Genomic DNA, 15,941 nt, shown 5'->3' on the forward strand with positions numbered 1-15,941 from the left:
GCTTGATCGAGTGCCATCTGTCATCTGTAACCATCTCGTCCCCCCAACGGATTGACGAGAAACACGATGTTAGGGTTGGCAACGACGCTAACCTACCCTGCCTATAGAAGTCGTGATCCTGCGTTGGTGTGAACTGGCTCTCGTCCTGCATCGACTATCAGAAGATCTACTAGTGTCCAGTTGGAGAGTTGTCTGCCAGTCGCAAGTCACACTAGCTCCGTATATACACCAGGAAACGCTTAACAAATCAGTAGAACAGTCCAAAGAAGTGAATAGCTACTTAGAATATATACGGTGCAATGCTCTGATGCATTTACACGGCACATAGCTTATGAATTCACGATGTTGTTGGCATGAACTATAATCCGTCCTTAGCCGTCATTACCCGCATTTATGGAAACCTTAAAATCTAAATCATTGCAGGGCGTGACTTGGCTCACTACACAGTTCAACATTATATCTTTTTGCGGTGCTATACACCTCGTCGATCACATCCAATCCGAGAGCTAGTTGGTTAAGAGTACCTTCAATTGACGCCATTGGAAATTAATTACCGTATGGTTGAACCATTAGCTGTAATTGCCGCGGCGAAGAAACATATGCGTTGGAGGATCGCCGAGCGATTGAAATATGTCACTCAGGAAAGTATAATAGAGCAATGTATGTTTCGGATATTTGCTTTTGTATGTGATGGCTGATATAGTTGTAGCGAACAAAATTGCCGACACTGTACGATCGTTGCCTGAATATAAAACCGCGAAGACCATCGGCCTATACATGCACATGGAAATTCCCAATGCTATACCGCGCAAAAGTGGCCGGAACGTCGAAGTGAGGACTGATGTATTGGTCAAGAATGCGTTTGATGATGGTATGCTGGATCAGGGGTCATCTGCGCTCTCTTGGATGCTTGTCTTACACAGTCTTAGGTAAAGTAGTGTTTTTACCACGAATCACACATACATCCCAGTTATCGGAGGACGTACAAAATTTATTCCGCAGGGCACAGAGCCAGCTGGATAGTAATGGTCAATCCAATTACTTCCCATCTCGATTCTTAAAGATGCTGAAGATGCGAGATCATGAAGCAGTGCAGGCACTCCTCGTGAAGAATGAGGGGACCCATACCTTCACTATCAAAGAGCCTTCAGAAGGCGAGGATGGTATAGACAATTCTTGAACTTCTTGCATTAAAAATTGGCTAATTCAATTTAGCATTGGAAACTTCCGGTCTTGACTTAATCATCGTCCCGGGTTTAGTATTCAGTATGGCATGTGAGAGAATCGGCAGAGGCAAAGGATTCTACGACAACTTTATCGAACTCCACAAGATAATATCTCAAAGGTGGGCCCGAGATGGTCCATTGTTGGGTAAGTCCCTAGGGTTGTAATATTGAGAGGAGTCGACATAACAATCGTGAATTAGTTGGAATTGCCTTACGAGAACAGTTGGTTCGAGAGGATGATGCTGCAGAAACGTCAATGGACGAATTTCCATGCGAAGTGCATGATCAAAAGCTGGATGTACTTGTGGTGGAAACAGATGTATATCGCAGATCTCCGGGATAAGTACTAGTATAATAGATGTACAATCCGTGCGACATAACCGGATAACATTCTATACTAGGTACTTGTATATATAAAATGATCTAGATTAATTGATATCCACAATATAGCATTCCCAAAATATTACATATTTGTCCCTTTAACGAACTCTGCACTAATTATCTGTGAGAATCCGTTCCCGACGAATGCTCCTGGATCTTCTATACCTATGAACTAAATTTTGCAGCAGCGAACCTATAAGTCGTCATTTGCTTCTCAACCAGTTCAGAGAACAATACTTAATTATATGTGGTATTGATCACTGGGACAAGTCTTGTGCGGTCATATCACGGGGACTCGATCTACTAAGAGTATCAGACCGCATATTCACTTGAGGATCACGTCATATACATGACAAGATGTCCATGGTGGCATGAATCTGTGTGTGACACCGATATGGGCGGTATGGTATGCGCTTGGTTTAGAAATGTTGAAGGACGGTGTATATCATCCCTTGGACCATCAGCGTCGGGGCGAATATCATTCGCAGACAACTTGTCATTCCGGGAGACGGTGGGCATGCTCAACTATGCGGTATAGAGCGCACGATTATCACCTGTTGCTGGTTTATTCTAACATTGTTGGACAGACGACATATGAATAAGTGCAAGACAACCAACCGACACCCAATGAATCCACAAGCGTCGCCTATCAGCGTCGCCTTTCAAACTTCGAGCACAAGCTTCACTCCACTAACTCCTTTTCTCCACCTGTCCAACCCATTCTGTATCCCCTCCAAGCCTCCCTCAAGCACCTGAACCTTCGGACTCGGCACAAACTCTCCGTTGGCTAACTTCTCCTTCAACCAGACCCTAAACACATGGTGGAAGAACTCCGCCCTCTCCTTCTCCCCACTCGGCGGCATAATAAATTTCACCACGACGCCATCAACCTTGGGCGCATCGTCCGGCACAAGAGGAGCTGACGCCAACATCGCCGTCCCGTCTGCCTTCAAGTCCATCAAGATGTCCATGCACGACTTCAATTGACCAACTGCATCAAAGCCCACATCAAACGTCAGCTCATCCTTCTTTGCTGCCTTCACGATAGCCTGTTCCACATTCTCGGCCTTATAATCAAACACCTTGCTCGCCCCCAAGCTCTTTAAATACTCGTGATGCTTCGCGCTTGCTGTAGTATAAACGACGAACCCCATCGATTTCGCAGTCTGCACCGTCGCACTTCCGACACTGCTCGCACCACCCCAAATCAGCACGCCTTTCTTGTCCGCAGGTGTGTACTTTGTGTCCACAGGAACACCTACAGTGCGCCAGCCTGTCCATGCCACCATGACCGCCATGGGGAGAATGCTCGCCTCGTTGAAACTCACCCCTGGCGGAAGTGGCGTCACGTTCGAATCGGGGACAAGCACCCGCTGCTGGAAGGCGCCATGGTTTGCGTCGCCTCCCTCATAAAAACAGGACGCGAAGGCAGCGACGCGGGTGCCTGGTTGGGGAGCATTAAAGGGCACAGAGGAGCCGACGGAGATCACGATGCCTGCAACGTCGGAGCCTAAGACCGCAGGAAAGGTTCGGAGATAAATGCCCATTGAGCGCTGAGCCCAGTCGACTGGGTTGAGCGCGATGGATTTCACTTCGATGAGGAGCTCGTGAGGACCTGGGGTGGGTGGATTACTTCGAGGGAGGCGCCCGCGGAAGGGAGCAAGGCGGCGAGGTGTTGGTCTGACATGATGGAGGGGCTGGTTAACTGCTTTGGGTCGAAGAAAATAGCCTTAAGATAAACGGAATGGCAGATGGGCCATGAGGTCTTATACCGGAACGGAGAACCTAACTGATGTTTACTTATCTTCGATGTAGGAGACACATTACGCCAACGCATGTGCTGGTTAACTGCGGATGGGGCTAATTGTTTTAAATCCGAACAGCGCGTTGGTTTATAAGGACCAATATGATGCGAATGATGTTATTCACAAGTTCCAGCTATACATTCCTCGGAGTTGGATCCAGACGTCGCAGGACCACATCCATGAGTTCTGACTCTATGTTTCTTTGCTCTGAATGCCCATATCATCTTAGATACTTAACAATTCTCGTAATGCCATAGACTTGTATGGAGCGGAGTGCGACAGGAGCGGCGGTGAATGCAGCGTGGGTGATCTGGAGTACTCAATACCCCTGAACCGGGCGGAGCGGAGGGTCGGACACTCGGACCTTGGTAGGGTATTAGGTTATTCTCTACAGACCATCCCCTTCCCAACGCTAACTTTAGTTGTCGACGGACTAATGACGTCAAATCTGTCATTTAATTTCCATTCATTACCCGAATACCGATGTTTTCTTCGCTAACATTTTCCGTGTTTGTAATGGTGGCTCGCAAAAGAAGACGTTTTCATGATAAACTTCCTCTGTGACGCTCATTAAGAAATTAATTTTACTTAAGGCTTGTAAAGGACGAACATATGGTTTGCTTTTGATGGACATACATATAACGTAATGTATGGGGAACCTGGTCATATTGAGAACCGGGTGACTAAATTCAAACTCCTACATTGGACCTTGTCCTGCGTGCCATACAATTGACCAAATTCAGCTCCGACACGCTCGAACTATTCTTTGCCTCTTCCTCCTCTTCTACTTTATCTTCTACTTCAATTGGGCGGTTAGGGCGCCCACTTAGTTTTACCTTAAGTTTCTCTTTCGCCTCGCGGACAATTTTCAACAAAAGGTTTCTTTCCACACTTCCTCTGTCCTAAACACAAATTCGCCCTGTAATTTGATCCCCTTGCCCGTTTCTTGCGGATCTGAAGCAACTCCCTACACTCTTGAAGCTCCTTCCCTATAATCGTTAGTTCAGCATTCTGACTTTTGACAGCTGGGTCATTCGTTTCGCATATTGCCGAGTTGGCGAAGCAGAATATTCATTGCTTGCCAAAGCTGTATTAAAGGCCGAATTTGCGTGCTTTAGTTCTGTTAGATCTGGAGGTGAGCTCTTCAGAATGGAGAGGTCTAGGTCCATAGTATTAGTTGTATTTGAGGAGTACATGGCGGCTCAAGAGCAGGAAGTCGAAGGCTATTTAATACTCGCCGAGCACAGTTATACCCGTAGATTGTGTGCCACCAAGTGCAAATCCTGTCTCATCCATATGGTAAATATCGCAGAGTTCGTACTTCTGTTCTTGGAGTCGTGTTTTAAACGCGTCAAACCAGGCTGTAATCTTGTCGGGGGTTGCTTCTTTATGTCATGCAGATTCCAATTGGCGTGCGTAAGTTCCTGTCAAGTTTGGATAGCGATTTAGGAATCGGTAGAGCCATTGGTGGCCAATAGGAGTAGAATCGGTAGGTTCGTTTTTTCGATACAACGCGACTCGTCGTCGACTACGAAGCTCTTCAGCCATTTCTTTCAACAACGCCAGTGTTGCAGGGTACCCTGTCGCTGTAAGACGTGTAAACCATCGTACTAGTGTCTATTTCTTCCGTTTGTTCGAGAGGATCTGATAGCTTTCGTGAGACTGAGTACGCGATTTAGCTCCAGCCATTCGAGGGATGAGAGTTCCTAGGAACTTCAAAGTGGTGGGCAGCACTTCTAGTGGATGGAAATTCATATTTTTCTAATGGCTGCATTGCATTTTGGCTCTTTCCTTCAGAGTGATCGCTTTTAGAAGGTTGGTTATAGCCCAAGTTATAAGTTATAGACTTGCAAAGTAGAGGTTCCCCATATGACCAAGTTCCTATAGATTACGTTATATGAGCGGATTTCGGATTCTCTCCTATGATCCCGTACCCCGATTGACTGCGCAGAGTGTCTGAGCACCTTATTATTCCTTGCGTATTCTGCAGCGGTGTACACTCTGTAGGCTAATGGGATGGAGACAGTTCGGGGCCTAAGACGGAGAAGCTCTTCAGCTATACTCCGGTTGTCGAGCAAGCTAGGAGCATACAGAGGGTTTTTAAGCGGATTTCTGGGCTAGATAGAATAGCTGCGGTTCCTGAAATTAGGGATGTATATAATACTCGGGTTTTGATGTTGAGGTTGGGGCTTCCGCGCCAGATTCACGCTTAGCGACACCTACTCAGCGACGTCCTTGACAGGCACGTGACTGGCCACGGAATAACCTATTCGGAACACGTCACGTGGCTCTTGGAAAGGCCGTATCGTGGGTTAGGGCAAATGCAACTTTCCGCAACACAACAAATACAGGAACAAGGAAGATGTGCTACACGTATGCCACAACTGTATGTTTAGATGCTGGCATATACTCGTTGTAGTCCCGCCCGGCGCTGCGTAAATTAGAGATCGTGGGTTTGGGTTTAGAGTCCTTTCTTGTTTTGTGTAAATTTTGTAAGGAAGATATGCCATAAAGAGGACTTACGAAAGACGACTGATATAGACACCGAACCGGATTACGACTAAGAGTAGGAATAAACAGCTTTTAAAAGTTTCAGTCTTGGAAACTATAGTTTACTTGACAATTGATCATGAGGTGGAAGTCCGAAAATCAGAATATTACGTAAGAGTTGACCGAAACTCTCCATTTGGGACTTATCCCGACACGAAGATACATATACATGAGATAAGGCATTATCCCGACCTAAAATATTACTTACTATGACCACATTCTCTCCGCCGTCCGCGATGGTAGAGAGACCAGATGCATCTCAGTCCACAAGGCCACTGCCCAATCCAAGTCGACGCAGGGCTAAACCTCAGTTGTCATGCAACCTGTGCAGAAGAAGAAAGTAGGCTGTTCTCTAGATTTTGTTCTGAAGTGGGATGCCTGCTCACTGTTCCCGGGACAGGTTGAAATGTGATCGGGGCCAGCCTTGTGAGACCTGTGCCCGTCGAGGTCTCTCGCTTTCTTGCAGTTATGTTCATTCCAATGTCGCAGAGCCGTCGGATCGAAGTCAGTTGCGTCCAGCAGCGTCCACGAGTATTCACGACCGAATCGGTCAGCTTGAAAGCCTGGTCATCTCGCTGATGAGTAACGCGAACGTGGCGAAATCCACCTACCTGCAATTCAATGAGACGCATAGCTCGACGAATTTCTTGTCATTAGTGAACGAACACGAGGTGGATGGGGATAAGCTGTCCGAAGACCCACCATCTCAGTTCTCAGACAGCTTTGGACGAATCAGCCTGGAAAATTCCGAAACAACCTATGTCGAGAGTGCTCATTGGACCGCGATTCTAGACGGAGTATGCCGTGTTCGATATTGTTGCTATGTCCTTGAGAAGCTAATAGGACGTTTTGCAGATTGCAGAGCTCAAAGACTACTTTGAAGATGACCATGAACCCATGGAACGTAATCCGCTAGCAACAAACGTGCCAGATTACGATGGACCAGATCTCCTGTTGGGACAATACAAGTACGTGAACAAGCAAGAGATACTGGCGGCCATTCCGTCGAGACCGATTGTCGACAGACTCATATTGAAATACTTTCATATGATGGATCGGATACCAAGCGGTATGTTGATCCAGCACGCTAAAATCCTCTGTCTTGTGGCTAAGATGAACAGTGGTCATTCACAGTCCAACTTTTCTTAAGGAGGTAAGGAAGTTTGATACTGTTTCCGTGTCATACTACATATAGCTTTTCTGGCTGGCGCTTGTTGCACACATACTGACGCTAGCTAGTATGAGCAGTTCTGGGACCATCCGCAGGACACCCCAGTCATGTGGATTGGTCTTTTGTTTGCGATTATGTGCTTATCAGTGCTACACCAGCAGTTTTCTCCTAGCGCATCTGGCCAACCCCTCTACATGCAATCTGCTGCAGACTCCAAGTGTCTCATAGAGATCTACCGAGAGAAGGTAGTGCAATGCCTTGTCCTAGGCAAGTACACGAAATCCGTGCCTTATACCATTGAAACTCTTCTTCTCTACTTGCACATCGAGTACCGTCGAAGCGAGGATACTCAAATTGGCGTCTGGATCATTCTGGGAATTATTGTGCGGATGGCTCTGCATATGGGATACCACCGAGATGCGTCCCATTTTCCTCGAATTTCACCTTTCCATGCAGAGATGCGACGGAGGGCCTGGGCTATAATCGCTCAGTTAGATATAATCGCGTCCACTCAAGTCGGACTTCCAAGAATGATCAGGGTGTCACAGTCAGATACCGCCGAGCCTCGCAATCTGCTGGACGAGGACTTTGATGAGGATGTGGTTGAGTTACCGCCCGAAAGACCTGACACAGACAAGACACCGATACTATGCATGATGGCGAAGAATAGACTTTTTGCCGTCTTTGGCATGATATATGACTTGACAACCTCAACGCGACCGTCGTCATACGCTGAAGTTATGCGACTGGATCAGGTCCTTCACGACACTTATAATAATATTTCGCCCGGATTACGTATGCATCCAACGACGAAGTCGGATAGGCCCGATTTCAGTTTGAGTGCCATATATTTGGCCATTCTATTTCATAAATGCCAGTGTGTGTTGCATCGTAAGTACATGCTCCCCGCTAGGACCAACAGCCGTTACACCTATTCGCGCAAGACATGCATTGAAGCTGCACTACATATGTTGCAGTATCAATGGATCTTGAACGAAGAGACACAGTCTGATGGACGGCTGTACCAAGATCGATGGATAGTCTTGTCGAGTATCAAACAGGAATTCCTCCTTGCGACCACCATCCTGTGCCTTGACCTCAATCATGACATTACTGCAGAATCATCTTCGGAGTCTCAGAAAGACACCCCAGATACTGACACGAGGGAACGGGTGATACAAGCCTTAAGCATCTCATATCTGATTTGGCTCCAATCAAGAGATTCATCCCGAGAGGCTCAAAAAGCAGCCGAGGTATTAAGGATTGTGCTCGGAAAAGCTCAACATATGAGAATGAGAGGATCAGTAGACCTAGGAAGGACTGTCACCAATATGCCGGCTGCTCGCAGCGATTCCAGCACTTTTTCAACAGGTATATATGAGCTTTCTTTGACAGTCATATTTCCATGGTTGTATTGTAACAAAATTACTTAGATCCATCGTCATTGACTGCGACAGGTCTAACTTCACACCTCGGAGCGACACACTCCGGTGCCTCCATTAGCGCACCGCTTCTTCCGATCAACTTATCTAATTCGCTGCAACCGGATCCGGCTACTTTCGCTAATTTTTCTGAAATACAGGCAGACCTGTTTGATGTGGTAAGAAAATTATTAATGGGCCAGTGTGAGTGATTTTAGGCTGACGCGGTGTAGGAAAACTGGGATTCTAACTATCAGGCACGAAGCATCGACGATGTCCTAGAAATGTCCCAGGACTCCCCGGGGCTCTTCAGATTTCCCATATGACGGAGTTGATATTGAAAGATGCGGTTGGGTGACACAATTGTTCAATATAAGCTTGTATATCAGCACCTGATGATGAGTTAATGATGCATGCTTGTTAGCCTCCTTCGGTAGGTTTGTATTCTATAGTTATAACTAAATTGCCCAATATTGCGATTTAGACAGAGTGAAGTGTAGGCCCATACAGGATGAGGCGCATCATTGTCGTATTAATCGCAGCTGGGCACTTTTAACCCGTAAACTGTGGGGCCATTTAAACAATTCTAGAACGTAAATGATAGAAGACAGTGACCAGGCCACAATCACATAAACAAAAAAAGAGGCGAGTGGCCGGAGTACATGACTCTTCATGAGCTGCAAGGTCAATACATCCTCATGTGGGCGATGATCTCTCAATTATGTATTTCAGGGTTCAGATTCCAACTGTGCACTTAACGTCAACCCCATGGCGATCTCTAAAGACCTAGACCGAAAATCTTCCACAGCGGTCACATTCGGATAGTCTATATCAATAAACCTTTGACTAGAGTTAACCTAAATGCGACGAAAGCGAAGGGTAGGTGTCACCCGACTAACTTACTGGCCCTGTACAGCGTTGTACGATGGTGATGGCCGGAATAGACACGTATAAGAGACTATTCCAGTTCTTCTGCAACATCGGTACTACGCATTATATCACACGCATGCTACCTACGTCAAAGCGCCTAGACGTTAGCTGTACAAGGGCTGGAATACATTAACGTCGCTTGATGCGGTGTCACATTCTGAGGGAGTGTGGTGTGTATTGCTTCAAAGTGGAAGTCCAGTATTGCAGTGGACATCTCCAAATACCCACTTGTAGTCGACAACTTTGGTATTCTATGCTCAGGCTCAGGGTGATTATTCTCCCGAGGTGTCCGAAATGTTTAGACGAAGCTATTGCATGGCTAGAGAATCAGGGAATTAAGGGTGGATCATCGGTTTATTTAAGGCGCTGGGCCTGCGATGGCTGACTGGTAATATGTACCTCCAAGCCACAGAGGTTAATGACCATTTAGTGCGTAATAATAGTAGGCCGATTCTGCGTTCACTCTCCTATGACGGCCACTTCATCTACAAATCTCAGCTTCCCTGCATATATGCTACCCCAACGAAACACCAAACAATCTATGCGATATTTACAAAACAAAGAAAAATATAAAACAACATCAGAACTAAATGAGTGTAGACAAAATAGACACCTCTATAAACCTTCAAAAATTTTTGACGCCTACTGCATCTCTTCCAACGCTTGCATTTGAACTAATTCGTAGTATTTTCCTCTCTTGCCCAACAATTCCTGATGTGAACCCTGTTCAACAACGACACCCTGGTCGAATACGAAAATGACGTCAGCATTCTGGATTGTGCTTAGTCGGTGCGCTACGGCAATGGTAGTGCGGCCCTTGGCGGCTTCATCCAACGCAGCCTGGACAACTTTCTCTGACTCGGAATCTAGAGCAGAAGTGGCCTCGTCGAGCAGAAGGATCTTTGGCTCACGAATCAAAGCACGAGCAATAGCAACACGCTGTTTTTGGCCACCGGAGAGTAGAGTGCCCTTGGATCCGACGAGAGTATCATAGCCATCAGGAAGTGACATGATGAAGTCATGGATATTGGCCTGCTTGCAGACAGCTATCATAACCTCGTCCGAAACATTCTCATCTGGTGATCCAAGCTTGACATTGTCACGGATGCTGCCAGCGTAGAGAGTTGGCTCCTGCGACACGAGTGCAATATGTGATCGATACTCGTTAAGGTTGAGGTCTCGGATGTCGACGCCGTCGAGGAGGACTTGACCGCCATTTGGACGGTAGAAAGATTCGATAAGACCAATGGTAGTGGATTTTCCACAGCCGGAAGCACCAACTAAGGCAACATACTCTCCCTTCTTAATGCGGAGATTCAAACTGTTAAGAACACGAACTTGAGGTCGGGTGGGGTAGCGGAAGACGACGTCCTTGAACTCAATATTGCCTTCGACATTCTCGGGCTTAGTGCCTTCGGTAGACCAAGCATCAATCTCAGGTACTCTGTCGAACAGCTTCTTAACATTGATGGCGGCAAGGCGAGCTTTGCCCATATCCGATGCAAAAGAAAAAACAATACCAGCACCTTGAGCACCGAAAATGACAGCCATGTAGGCGATGTAGAACTCAAGAAGACCGTACTGACGGATCCGAAGTAGATTACCGCCGTACCAGAATGCAAGTGCAGTAATGAAGTACTGCATACCTTGAGCGACGGCATACAAAATCGCAGACTTGCGAGATGCAACACGCGACTTGAGAGTCTGTGCGTGAAGAGCATCGTGGTAGTGCTCGCATACATCATCCTCCCGAGTGAGTGAAATGACAGTCTTGATAGCAGACGCTGCCTCACAAGCATACGAAGCTGAGGCCTCATGCGACTTCTTAACGGTCTCCTCAAACTTGGCGATAACCCAGAAGCGGAAGAAACCAGAGAGAACCATAAGAGGAACGCACGCAACACAAACAAGTCCCAAATTCCAGGCGACAATAATAGCCAAGGTAGCCGACGAAATTACGTTGACAATCGAATTCATAATCTGGCCGAAGGTAGCTCCAGAGAGACCATCAATGGACTGCGCTTCACGAGCAAGCGACATAGTCAAAGTACCAGTTGTGTTCTCGTCGAGATCAAAGAAAGCAATGTCTTGTCGGAGGAAGCGTCGGAACATCTGATAACGGATGCGACGAATAAGGCGTTGAGCAACATATGTATAAAGAGAAATCGCGGAAGCAGTAGTTGCACAGAGCAGAACTGCGAGAAAGATGAAAAGTCCAGCATACTTGTACGTCTCGCTATACATGCGACCAGGATCTGAAAGCACGAACTGCAGACCCTGGATGGCATGGCCATAGAATTCGCCGAGTGCAGGATACGACAGACCTTGAATGACCGAACAGAAAACTCCCATATAAACGTAGGAATTTTCGGACTGAGAAAGACGAGCAATGAATTTCACCAAATCTGGGATGCTGTAACCCGACTCATTCGTGACCTCAGCAGCCTCGTTTTCAACATCCTCCACATCGGAACCAAGATCACGAACCTTCACACTGGCCTTAGTCTTTACCTTCTCGAGAATTTCCTCATTGTCAAGCTTCTCATCAAGAGTAGAAGATGTCTCTGATGACAACGAACCTGTTTCCTCGCCATAGATAGTCGCCTTCTTCTGCTTCTCGATCTTCTGGGACTGAACAAGATCGTAGTAGTCGCTCTTTCTGGCAATTAACTCGTTGTGGGTACCAGTCTCAATGATCTCGCCGTGCTTCATAACAACAATCATGTCGGCATCCTTGATAGTGGAAAGACGATGTGCGATAACCTAAGGTTCCAATTAACAACATTCGCTCGGTAGATCGAAAAAAAAAAGAAAAAAAGGAACTTACGATAGTGGTCCTATTCTTAGCAGCACGATCCAACGCCTCCTGGACGATACCCTCACTCTTCGTATCCAAAGCAGATGTAGCCTCGTCCAACAGCAAAATCTTGGGGTTCGACACAATAGCACGTGCAATTGCAATTCTCTGCTTCTGGCCTCCAGATAACAAGAAACCACGCTCTCCGACGTTAGTGTTGAATCCATCAGGAAGAGCCTCAACGAAAGACAGAGCGTTGGCCTGCTTACAAGCTTCGACTATAAGTTCTCGCTTCTCAATGGCACTCAAATTCTCATAAGGAGAGCCAATGAGACCCTGCTCGATGTTCTCGTAGACGGTGGTACTAAACAGAGTAGGCTCTTGAGATACAAGCGAAATAGTACTACGCATCCAGCGGAGGTTGAGAGAAGTAATATCGTGACCATCAAGAGTAACCTGACCCTTGACAGGCTTATAGAAACGCTCAATAAGACCAACAATAGTGGACTTGCCAGATCCTGACGCGCCAACAAGTGCAACGGTCTTCCCGGCAGGGATTTTAAGCGAGAAGTCATCAAGGACAACGACATTCGGACGAGAAGGATAGATGAACTTAATGTTCTTGAGCTCAATTTCACCGTTAATATTCTCAATCTTATCGCCGGAAGCATCTTTAGAATCGATAGCAGAGACGCGGTCGATTGTAGAGTAGATCTTTGTCGCAGCGGCAGTGGCGGAGGTGAAAGCCTTGAAATGGGGAGCAATGTGGGACATGGCAAATGCGCCGTGTGTGATAGTCAACAACACTGTGACGACAATACCAGTAGTCAGTTCGCCCTGCTGAATATACATAGGAGCCGTAAAGAAGGCGATCGCGTCAGCACCGAAAATACCGAACCATAGGATACCGGACATTATGCCAAGGCAGATACCAGCACGAAGTCCGTACTTTTCTGTGACGACAAGGTGACTGTCATAGCGAAGAGCAAGACGCTCCTGAATACCAAACGCTTGGACATTGCGAACGCTCGCGAGCACCTCCTCAGCTAGAGTACCACCAACCGAGTAGCCAGAGAGCGAGCGACGAATAGCACTCTTCATTTTCTGAGATCCAATAGCGAAACTGAACATCATCATAATAAGCATGGATGACAATATCAATGCCAGCTTGTACGATCGTACCATGCCAACAATGAAACCAGCGATAAGGGTAGCAAAGTTGGCGACGCAGTAACCGACCTTCTCAGAGATGCCTTCCTGGATAAGAATTGCATCCGCCGAAATGCGAGAGGTAATCTCGCCGGTGCCAACCTTGTCGAAGTAACCAATATTCTGTCGAAGGGTCGCTTCCAAGTACTTCTCACGGATACGAGCTGAGAGGACTTCACCGCGGTCGATAAACAGGTATGTAGAGAAATATGACAGGGCAACATCAGCAATACCAATAATGACAAAGTACCTGCAGTCATGTAAGATTTCACATCGAAAGGTAACTAGGAGTCAATATTACATACACTGTTAGTCTGTTAACTTCACGTTGAAAGTAGTCCGGGTCAATGTACTCGTTCATGTAATTGTAGGACTCAGTGCTGTTATACACAGTCTGATTGTAGTAGGTCTCATTATAACCATATGTGCTGCTATTGTGCGATCCACTGTAGTTAAATCCAGGGCTATAAAACTCCTCATAAGGAATATATCGCGTATAGTTGGAGAACAAGTCCGTTACTTGACCAAAAACGATCTACAAGTAGATTTAGTACTCTCTTATCAATCAAATATCATCCTGTGCCACTTACTGTCATCAGAGGCCTCATGCAGCCCTCCGCGAGTGCAGTAAGCCCTCCGAAAAGAAGGAGAAGCTTGTCAAATGTGTCCGCATATCGAAACAGTGACATAAAACTAGCGCTCTTTTCGGTGTGCTGGACTTGCTCACGAAGAATCTCTGCCTCCGAAGGTGGCAAGGACGAAAACTCATCAGAATACACCGGGGCATCGAAAGCAGTCGAGACTCCCTTGCTGAGAAGGGGAGAAGTGTCGCTCGGAATAACCGTCGGGGTCTTCTCCGAAACCATGTCTGCAACCTTACTAGCTCAGCTTTGCGTGATTGAAAACGCACAAAGACGAGGACTGCAGGGCAAGAAGAGGAAACGCAGAAACACAAGAGTTGAGGAATTCTCAAGGTTTGGAAGGCAACTGACTGAAACGTCCGTTAACGCCTGGTGGACGGAAACGGAGATGTAGAATAGACTTCCAGAGTCCTCCCCCGATTTAAAACTACATGCTGGTCGCGGTTGACCGAATCGCCGTGCCGCAACCTTGAAGTAGTATAGTCAAAGACTATAAGTACTAAGAAATAATTTACGAATTTTTCAAGTAACATTCATGTAGGCTCGAAACTTCTTTCGTAATATTATGGATTTCATGCCTCAAGAACGACATTTCGCGAGGAAAAAGTCAGGGTCCGATAAAGTTTAGAGCTACTCTCTTATCAACAGTGTTGGGCAAGGGTGAGCCTTATCGCGGGCAACGTCCTTGGCAGAGATTGGTGGAATTATGCAGGTAGCAACCGGGCTGACTCAAGAGTTTGACTCGGTCAATAGCGCCGAATCAAAATGAAAATACTTTCCCATATAAATTGAGTTGTGTAAGATGCATGGCACGCCCAGCCCCTATAGGATCCGCAGTGTCTTTATTCGTCTTTTTGGGCCAACATCCACGTTCATGACATAAAATTTTACATCATTCGCAATTACCACAAGCAGTCACATACTCTACGTGCGTTGTCTCACGGACTGAGCTAAAGCGTCAGAGGCAGGAGACAGGTACTGCAGTTGAAAAATATCTAAGACCTTATTTCAGCTCTTATCGGCCTCTGCGATTTTGTTGGTGGGCTAGAAATAGCACCAGTGTAAGATGTCGCGAAAGAAGTTGCCCGTCCACCTGGTTCTCAAACAGCGGAATCACCACTTTGCTGTCAGTGGGTGACCGTAGAATTCGTTCATCGGAATTTTGTTGGTGCGTGCAAGGGCTTCTTCGACCTATTGCAGATTGGGCGGAATGACCGCGGATGTTCGACGGACTGTGCACGGCAAGATTGCTATGAGACGAATTGGAAAGAATATGCAGAGGTAGTAGCGCATTAAGAAGAGTTGGGGGAGAATGCTGCGCAAGTCTTGCAACGATGATGCCGGGAGTCGATCCCGTCCTACCGGGGTACGGTAACAACGTTCAGCGTCAAACGTGCACGACAGAACCACCACCACATTCCCCAGTAAGATTTGCACTACCGCATCATTTATTCCACACCACGCAGACACATTCGCCGTACAGGACTCTACTTTTTTCTATAAACAGCCGCCTGATGCATTTGTCCTATCCTTCACTTTCAGAAGAGCAGGCGACAGTGATGTTGGGACACTGACCTGATGTCGGGACTGTTAGAACCTTCCTGCGTCCGGCTCTTAGAATGAGTGGTCCACGGATTCTCTTGTCACTTCCGACTTCAAAAACGAACCAGATGATAAGAAGAAATTACTGGATGGGCATGCAATTTACCTTTACTAGCAGGGTTCTGACTCCAAGCCCAAGACGGCATATGGTGGAACCCCACAGAATTTTCTTTAAACTTTGGAAGACGGGCATTCACACGCAATCTTT

At 46.7% G+C, this 15,941-nt stretch overlaps 4 protein-coding genes across 4 annotated transcripts; 2 read left to right on the plus strand and 2 right to left on the minus strand.

The window, feature by feature from the left end:
* The first annotated feature begins 449 nt into the window (after positions 1-449).
* V1508DRAFT_375823 (uncharacterized protein) lies at positions 450-1,692 on the plus strand. Its single transcript, XM_066937583.1, has 5 exons — positions 450-660; positions 710-871; positions 930-1,163; positions 1,216-1,371; positions 1,427-1,692. The coding sequence occupies exons 1-5, from the start codon at positions 558-560 to the stop codon at positions 1,567-1,569; spliced, it is 798 nt and encodes a 265-aa protein (XP_066793459.1). The 5' UTR covers positions 450-557; the 3' UTR covers positions 1,570-1,692.
* Positions 1,693-2,034: 342 nt separating this feature from the next.
* V1508DRAFT_424595 (uncharacterized protein) lies at positions 2,035-3,292 on the minus strand. The gene has a single exon (XM_066941317.1). The coding sequence runs from the start codon at positions 3,152-3,154 to the stop codon at positions 2,270-2,272; it is 885 nt and encodes a 294-aa protein (XP_066793460.1). The 5' UTR covers positions 3,155-3,292; the 3' UTR covers positions 2,035-2,269.
* A 2,538-nt stretch (positions 3,293-5,830) lies between these two features.
* On the plus strand, positions 5,831-9,117 carry V1508DRAFT_424599 (fungal-specific transcription factor domain-containing protein). Its single transcript, XM_066941318.1, has 7 exons — positions 5,831-6,302; positions 6,363-6,759; positions 6,818-7,031; positions 7,084-7,115; positions 7,202-8,504; positions 8,591-8,733; positions 8,788-9,117. The coding sequence occupies exons 1-7, from the start codon at positions 6,172-6,174 to the stop codon at positions 8,878-8,880; spliced, it is 2,313 nt and encodes a 770-aa protein (XP_066793461.1). The 5' UTR covers positions 5,831-6,171; the 3' UTR covers positions 8,881-9,117.
* A 706-nt stretch (positions 9,118-9,823) lies between these two features.
* On the minus strand, positions 9,824-14,500 carry V1508DRAFT_441691 (P-loop containing nucleoside triphosphate hydrolase protein). Its single transcript, XM_066942299.1, has 4 exons — positions 14,081-14,500; positions 13,796-14,025; positions 12,312-13,740; positions 9,824-12,247 (listed from the first exon to the last, which is right to left on the minus strand). Exons 1-4 carry the CDS (start codon positions 14,354-14,356, stop codon positions 10,127-10,129), a joined length of 4,056 nt encoding a protein of 1,351 aa, XP_066793462.1. The 5' UTR covers positions 14,357-14,500; the 3' UTR covers positions 9,824-10,126.
* Between the last annotated feature and the right edge of the window lie 1,441 nt (positions 14,501-15,941).

This window comes from Lipomyces doorenjongii, assembly GCF_038497915.1.
Source record: "Lipomyces doorenjongii strain NRRL Y-27504 unplaced genomic scaffold V1508scaffold_70, whole genome shotgun sequence".
Lineage (NCBI taxonomy): Eukaryota > Fungi > Ascomycota > Lipomycetes > Lipomycetales > Lipomycetaceae > Lipomyces > Lipomyces doorenjongii.

Excerpts from the sequence above, each read along its gene's own strand:
- V1508DRAFT_375823 (XM_066937583.1), top strand. The coding sequence starts at position 558 with ATGGTTGAACCATTAGCTGTAATTGCCGCGGCGAAGAAACATATGCGT. Across the intron at positions 872-929 it reads CAAGAATGCGTTTGATGATG|GTAAAGTAGTGTTTTTACCA; the intron begins GTATGCTGGATC and ends ACACAGTCTTAG. Across the intron at positions 1,164-1,215 it reads GCCTTCAGAAGGCGAGGATG|CATTGGAAACTTCCGGTCTT; the intron begins GTATAGACAATT and ends AATTCAATTTAG.
- V1508DRAFT_441691 (XM_066942299.1), bottom strand. The coding sequence starts at position 14,356 with ATGGTTTCGGAGAAGACCCCGACGGTTATTCCGAGCGACACTTCTCCC. Across the intron at positions 14,026-14,080 it reads GCATGAGGCCTCTGATGACA|ATCGTTTTTGGTCAAGTAAC; the intron begins GTAAGTGGCACA and ends ATCTACTTGTAG. Across the intron at positions 12,248-12,311 it reads CTAAGAATAGGACCACTATC|GTTATCGCACATCGTCTTTC; the intron begins GTAAGTTCCTTT and ends TTGGAACCTTAG.
- V1508DRAFT_424599 (XM_066941318.1), top strand. The coding sequence starts at position 6,172 with ATGACCACATTCTCTCCGCCGTCCGCGATGGTAGAGAGACCAGATGCA. Across the intron at positions 8,505-8,590 it reads TTCCAGCACTTTTTCAACAG|GTCTAACTTCACACCTCGGA; the intron begins GTATATATGAGC and ends TGACTGCGACAG. Across the intron at positions 8,734-8,787 it reads AGGCAGACCTGTTTGATGTG|GAAAACTGGGATTCTAACTA; the intron begins GTAAGAAAATTA and ends GACGCGGTGTAG.
- V1508DRAFT_424595 (XM_066941317.1), bottom strand. The coding sequence starts at position 3,154 with ATGGGCATTTATCTCCGAACCTTTCCTGCGGTCTTAGGCTCCGACGTT.